At 41.6% G+C, this 7,283-nt stretch overlaps 1 protein-coding gene across 1 annotated transcript; it reads right to left on the bottom strand.

Moving 5' to 3' along the window:
- Window positions 1-1,101: 1,101 nt before the first annotated feature.
- Window positions 1,102-6,031, bottom strand: LOC102302730 (N-acylneuraminate cytidylyltransferase). The gene is made up of 8 exons (XM_005949883.2): window positions 5,674-6,031; window positions 4,831-4,973; window positions 4,534-4,689; window positions 2,889-3,022; window positions 2,690-2,784; window positions 2,479-2,614; window positions 2,214-2,379; window positions 1,102-2,135 (listed from the first exon to the last, which is right to left on the bottom strand). The coding sequence occupies exons 1-8, from the start codon at window positions 5,913-5,915 to the stop codon at window positions 1,954-1,956; spliced, it is 1,254 nt and encodes a 417-aa protein (XP_005949945.1). The 5' UTR covers window positions 5,916-6,031; the 3' UTR covers window positions 1,102-1,953.
- Window positions 6,032-7,283: the final 1,252 nt, after the last annotated feature.

The following is a 7,283-nucleotide window of genomic DNA, read 5'->3' as shown; positions in this document are numbered from 1 at the left end:
AGAAAGGATCATCAGCGCCCCCCTGCCCTCCATCCAGGATCTGTACCTCTCAAGAACCAGGAAACGGGCAGGGAAAATCATCACAGACCCCTCACACCCTGCACACAGACTTTTGATCTGCTGCCCTCTGGCAGACGGTACAGAAGCCTGCAGACCAGGACCACCCAACACAGGAACAGTTTCTTTCCCCTCACCATCTCCCTTCTTAACAGTTGACCTGTCACACTGCTCCCACTGCCAGACTGCAGCTGCACCTTATGTACATTTTGTAGTATTCATTCCACCTCATTCATTTCTGTATTTTATGTATATAAGTTTAGATTTGTTATTTATAGTTGGTTTACACAGCTTTGTGTATGTATGTGTAATGTGTGTATATAGACACGTGTGTGTGTGTGTGATTTATATTGCTGTGCTTGAGAGCCACCATCTACCGGAACCAAATTCCCTGTATGTGTCTGCACATATACTTGGCCAATAAACACGATTCTGATTTTAGCACCTCATCTTCTTTTCTACATCATGTGGTACCATGGTGATGTTCTCTGATAAGATGTGAATGTGTTTCGTAGGACAGAAACTCAGAATAAAACCCAGATTCTGCTCCATAGTCTAGGCCTCTGGTGTCCTTGCAGTAAAATGAGTGATCCTTCCTGTTTATACTTCACTTTATGTGATCATATGCAAACACAGCCTTTCTTAACATTTGATTTAATTTTTAAAATTCAAAACACTGCTGACATTCCTCTTGCTCGACACAGGTAAAGTTTCTTGCTTAGAGATGGTAATAAAAAATTACATATCAGGATGTTATAAACTTTTCTGGCCCTTACCAGATCTTAAAATTAGGTAAATGCAACATCAGATGAACAAAAACACGACATATTACAACATGACATTGTTTGTTTAATAAAACTAAACCAAAATTCAAAAACAATGTGTAAAAAAAACAAAAAACAAATGCAGTCTATGAATCAGTAGCTTGTAGAACCACCTTCAGCAGGAATGACTACGTATGCACTTTAGCAGCCTCAGATCACTGTGGAGGAATTTTAGCTCACCGTTCTTTACACAGTTAAAGGGTTCAGAGCTGGACTTTAACTCTCTGCAACACAAGACCCAGTTTCAGTAAAGACAGACAGATGGCCTCACATTTGAATAGTTTGGTACACAGAGGTGGTCATGGTCGACTCAGTGACCACACCACCGTGTCTGACAGCTGATTGGTGTTTCTGCTGATGCTGTGCTCGTTTTCTCCAAACATGGTGCTGTGCATGATAGCTAAACATCTCCACCTTGGCCGGGTCAGAAGTCTTGTTCAGATACACTTTAATCAACCTAAGTCATGCTGTCACATTGTTTTTAGAAGCAGAAGAGACTTTCTGCTAGCAACCCTTCCAAACAAGCCATACTCGTCAAGTCTTTTTCTGTTTTTTGTTTGTTTGTTTTTTTGCACTCTTTGAACATCGCACAGTCCGACCTTGGGATCATGAGACGTCAACTTCTGGGAAGCGTGTGGCATTGTGTTAACTCACAGGTGAGAGCTCTGGACCTTAAAAATGGTCAAACCTCTGCTTTTATAGAGGTCCACACACATGCTGATGATAAATTAATCAAATGAATTTGACTAGCAGGTGCTGCTAACCTCCTGCATTTTGGCTTAGCTTCTGTTAAATTGGGACAAAGTGTAGTAGGCCGTGTGTTTTTACACATCCAAAGTTGCCTTTCCCCATTTTTAACAACTGGTGAGGACCAGATGATTATTTTAATTTGTCCTGATATAAAAAAAAAATAAAAAAAAAAACCCTTAGAATTGAATGAGGATCTGCTTTTTTACCATTACTACAAACCCGTCTCTTGACATTTCTAACATATGACTAATTTTAATTATTTTGATTTCTTCCATTTATCAAAATTAATCTGCCATTAGAACTTCTTACAAATGCTGTGGTCCTACTGAGGTTTTGCCATTGGTTTCTGCAGGAGAATGAGCTCAGCAAAATCCCACACAGCTCCTGATCCCCTAGAAAGGGGGCAGATGTACTTTGCAGCCTTTGAGGCCAACTCTGGAGCATCCCCGGGTACAGCACTCAAACCTGCCAGCTTCAGCAATTTCTCATCTGCTTGATCAAAACCTGAGGGGGGAACAGAAAAACATAGTGAGGCTAAACTGAAATGATAACTCTCAAGAAATAAGAGTGCAGTTGTTTTACCCATGAATGCCACATGTTTCCAGTCCAGACTCTTGTTCTTCATGACCTCTTGCAAATCGTTCAGCGGCTTCTTTCCCACCTCCATGACCTGGCACCCTGTCCTTTTTTGAAGTTTGGCAGCCAAAGACTGGGCCACAGCGTCATCACTGGAGGTCAACAGAATGACCTTGTGAAACAAGACAGAGGGCAGTTTGTGGGCAATGTTATACATGACGGGTCAGTTTACTCAATTCTGTTCAGACAGCTGATGAAAAAAAAAGCCAACCTCCACTTGTTTTTCCTGCAGCATGTGAATAGCAGATGTGTTTCTGGTATTACTAGACAGAGCGTTGATTCCTTCTGCTAAACATGCAGAAACATTGCAGAACAGCAGGCGGACTACCTTACCGGGGTACCCGTACCTGATTGAGGAAGCATAGATTAAAGAGAAAAGGAGTCGACAGTTGATTAAAAGCAGACTGAGAGGCGCTTCTCACCTGAGAACCCTCTGTTCTGCAACAGGCCAGTCGATGTCTCCATCTATGTCCACACTGAACTCCGGCAGCATCTCATAGTAGATCGACTTACCGCCCTAGAGAGGTGAAAATGCAAGGGTGACAAAAATATGCAGTTACCTGAATGAAAGATTGTGTAGTTTCATGCACTGGTACTTGAGGCACAGTTTTGCCCCATTACCTGCAACTGTCCCGTCTTAATGAGATCTTTTGTGGTGAAGTAAAACGAGCCATTCTCACACAGCTCTCCGGGCCAGTCCTGACGCCGCGGCCGGTTGGCTGGGTCCAGATTTATAGCCTCAGTTTTTTCATCAGCTAGGAGGAGGAAAGAGGCTCAATTACATAAATTGAAGGATTAAAAGCATATGACTGAATAGAGTTTCAAAAATCAAACTTAGTGGAAACTCAGGCTATCATTGCAGCAGCCATGTAACTAAATTTGGAAAGAGGAAAAACATAAAATGAACCTAATAACAGAGTTATTGGTTGTTATCAATTTGATAGTGAGTGCTCATTTTCTGTATTTCATGTATCCAGAATTTTAAAAGCCAAGGCAAAACCTTCATCACTCAGGACTAGGATCTTCATCTCGCCGATCTTTCCATTTTTAGTTTCACCTTCAGGTAATCAATTCTTTCCTCTATTGGTGAAGTGGTACTAGCTACAACATGAGCCCAAAGCATTCCCGATCCATACTTGTGTACATAAGTTTTCCACGAAAATGAGAACAGCACGTTGCCACTCCTCAGTCCGCCAGTCTTCCTGAAAGCCTTTTGCAGTTACACCAGGAGTTCAGATTTCTAGTGAAGAACAACAAGCAACTCTAAAAAGATTTCTTGATCTTCCAGACATCAACTAATGCAACATTTATAGTCCTGCATTGCTATAGGTCTTTGACTAGACAGTGAGGATGACTGTGGGAATTTAGGGAGCAAAATTCTTTGTTTAATGCAAAGAGCTTTAACTAGAGGAACAGAACAAAAACAGCCAGATGGTTGTTCCTCATATTTGAGGCCAGGCCCCTCTAAGACGGTAAACCACTTTAACATGTAAAGTTGGGCCTGCTGTGACAGACAACCTACACACAATACCACCATACCAACTGATATCTAATTAATTAATTGATGTCACTCTAACATCTAAAATTCAAAGGCTGTGAGTGATCAGTTGTTTGTTCAGACAGGAGAATATTCGAGTTGCATTGGTAGGATTTGTTTCATCCCAGTTAATAAGTTACTAAGGTGGAGGTCCACTGGCACATTCAAAGTAGGTCCACACAAAAAAAAAAGAAAAAAGATTTTGCAGAACTGACAGACTGCAACTTGTAAAGATATGCACATAGATCTATTTAGCAAAACAACAAATAAAACATCAACGAACCAAGACTGTCTAAAATTACTTCAAATAGGCTGTTGTAATGTCATTTACAGATACAATATAATGTCAATATTATTCACTCACTTATCCAAATAATTGAATTCAGGTGTATAAAATCAAACACCTACTATTACACCTACAGGATGCTACCTGTGCAGCAAGTCCAGTTGTGAAATTTCCTTGCTATTAAATATTTCAGTCAGCTGTTTGTGGTTTTATATCCAAGTGGAAGCAACTGAAAGACAGCAACTCGCCTACAAAGTGGTAGGCCACATAAAATCACAGAGCAGGCTCAGCTAATGGTGAGGCACACAGTGTGCAGAGGCTGCCAATCGCTTCAGACCTCCAAACGTAACATGGCCTGTAGACTAGCTCAAGAACAGTGCATGCTATGAACAACTGTCTGTGAACTCAGCATGCACATAACAGTCAAACATGTGTTAACTTACATAATTCATCTACCTCCTTCCACCGAAACTGGTGTCTCCTGACCACTGAAAAGACGGAGTCATAGCCGTCCTCTGTGATCTTTTTTAAGGCCTCCTTCACATCGAACGGGTGGAGGCACGGGGATGTAGCCTGGATGTTGCAAACTATATCCACCTCTGTGAAAACAAAAGCCAAAGAATTTTCAACTGTGTGGCAGAAGAATGATGCTCGTGAAACAACAGCGTAAAAACTGATTCTTTGACACGTCAGCAGTTTTGCGTGATGGGAGGGGCAGCTGTGGGTTGGGGTGTACCTACCATTATGGTATTCGAGGAACTCTTGGATAGTTTCTAATGATGAAGTAGAGTCTCTGGAGACTTCAGGACTCCTCTGGTGCACCTGAGCACCCCATGCCTCAGCAACTTTCTTAATCTCGGCATGGTCAGTTGATACCCACACACTGTGAAAGAAAAGACGCATTGTTGTTGTTTTTATTGCATTTCAAATAGGCATGTTGCAACAACAAGAAAGTTGTAGAGAGCCCTCTGGTGAAAAAACTACACAATATAAACACTCATAGCATGGTTGAAGGGTGCTTCTCTTCTTCACGTTTCATTTTTATTTATCGGACACTATAAAGGCCCATACTGACAGATGGACAAATTGATAACAGTGGGCAAACATATCCACCAACAAATAAGTCGGCTGAGTAACCCCATCACTCAGACCGCTCACACATGGACTCTATACACACACACACACATAGTCCTTTGCGCTACTTCAAAGCACTTTGTTCTCCAATTTCTCCCTTTCTCTTCTTTTGTATATCCCTCTTGATTGTGTATATGACGAATCTGTGGATGCAACACGGAGAGTGGAATATGTAAATAAATCTAACCAGTAATAATAACCCGTAAAAATCAGTTAGCCTGGAACACCGACTCAGAGTAGATTGATGAGCCATTCATTAATACTTAAAGAGCCACCTATAAGAAACAGGGAAATGCGCAGTAGGGTACAATGATCATCCCATGTGGATCTAATTTGAACTGGTGGTTCCACAGGGACATGGAGGAGTCTCGAGTCCAGCAGACACAGAGATATGAGCTCCTTGCAGCTCTAATTCAGTTTGAAATCACCGTCACACATTTGCAACGTACCTATCAAACACTTCGGAGTCCACAGCAGCCCTCAGCACCCATCCCATGAGGGGGACACCGGCTAAGGGCTTGATGTTTTTAAGCGGAATGCCTTTGCTTCCCCCCCGTGCCAAAATGAGAGCAGCTACATGTCTCTTCTGGTTCTTGTTGGAAGAAGCAGCTACTTGTCTCTTCTTCTGTTTCATGTCGGAAGAAGCAGCTCCGTCCGCATCGTTGTCATCGTGTCTTCGCTTAGCGGACATTAAAGCGGTTCTTGTGGTTAAAAACAGACTTTTGGGGCAAAAGGGAGGAAATGAAGCTGCTGGAAACAAATTCTTCTTCTTCTTTATAGGGTTTACTGGCGGTTAGCAAACAGCAAAATGGTGCATTACCGCCACCAACTGGCGTGGAGTGTGGACCGAAATGACAAATAAATAAATAAAAAAAAATCCTCCCAAACAAACGAGTCTGCCTTAAAAACGAAAATATGGCCTGCTAGCTTTCACTCACTGAGTTCTTGCGAAATAAATCAACCAATTCCAGTTTTACTTTAATATCGTCAAGCTTTTTGATCAGTTGTCTTCTTTCATCATCATGCTTCTGACACTGCAATAAAACATGCAGTCACGCTACGCTGTAAAGGTCTCTGTCGTTGTGTCTTTGGGCGAGACACTTCACCCGTTGCCTATTGGTGGTGGTCAGAGGGCCCGGCAGCCTCGCCTCTGTCAGTGCGGCTGTGGCTACAATGTAGCTTTCCATCACCAGTGTGTGAATGGGTGGATAACTGGATGTGTAAAGCGCTTTGGGGTCCTTAGGGACTAGTAAAGCGCTATATAAATACAGGCCATTTACCATTTACCATATTACAGTCCCATTTTCCTGTATGGCTCTTTCCTGTTAAAAATAACCTGCTGCCCAAATCTAAGTTGTGATTTAACTGTCTCATCTCTGCTGTTTTCCTTTGGATTTTGTAAAACCATCTTCCTTTTCTTTCTTCGTACCATTGCTTTTGCCACCTTTCCTTCATTTTCTGCTTTATTATGCCCTTTTTCATTGTCCCGCTGACACCGATAACCACATCCTCTGAAAGACTTTTTGTGGCTTTCATACCCTTTAACTCCACAGTGTGCTGGTACCCAAAAAAGGTCTCCTTAAGCCAAATCAAGTGTTTTGTGAATTTCTATCAGGATGTCTGCTCTGCTGTCTGAATTACAGCACTGTAAACCGGTTAATGATGAACTTGACTCTAGGCATATCACTGCTCTTTATGGCCTTGTGTCTTCTCTATTGAGTAGGTAAAAGGTATTGAAAGCATTTCTCCTGTGTATACTGATGCCCCAACCAGAGGCGGTGTGTGGCACCCAGGTTTTGCATATGACAATATTGCTTATTAATATAAGCTAGCACTAAGACTTTGAGCTTAGCTACAATTAATGCAGAATATGAATTCAAAAACTGCATATATTTAAAAAAAATGGTTCAGCGCGTAGTCTGAAACTGCATTATTTCTATATTTATATAAATATAGAAACATTTTTATTTCTATATTTATTTATTAATCAACATCACTGGCAATTTAGATTACAACAGAGGTGCTTGATTGCTAAACTCTGGAAAAGCCATGAAGGTGT

This window comes from Haplochromis burtoni, unplaced genomic scaffold (genome assembly GCF_018398535.1).
Source record: "Haplochromis burtoni strain Fernald_Lab_line unplaced genomic scaffold, NCSU_Asbu1 Contig_696, whole genome shotgun sequence".
Classification (NCBI taxonomy): domain Eukaryota; kingdom Metazoa; phylum Chordata; class Actinopteri; order Cichliformes; family Cichlidae; genus Haplochromis; species Haplochromis burtoni.
The sequence above is the reverse complement of the archived record's forward strand: the minus strand, read 5'-3'. Positions and strand labels throughout refer to the sequence as shown.

Coding starts and splice junctions, on each gene's coding strand:
- LOC102302730 (XM_005949883.2), bottom strand. CDS start 5,915: ATGTCCGCTAAGCGAAGACACGATGACAACGATGCGGACGGAGCTGCT. Junction 4,690..4,830: donor GTTCCTCGAATACCATAATG/GTAGGTACACCC, acceptor TTGTTTTCACAG/AGGTGGATATAGTTTGCAAC. Junction 2,136..2,213: donor GAAACATGTGGCATTCATGG/GTAAAACAACTG, acceptor TTCCCCCCTCAG/GTTTTGATCAAGCAGATGAG.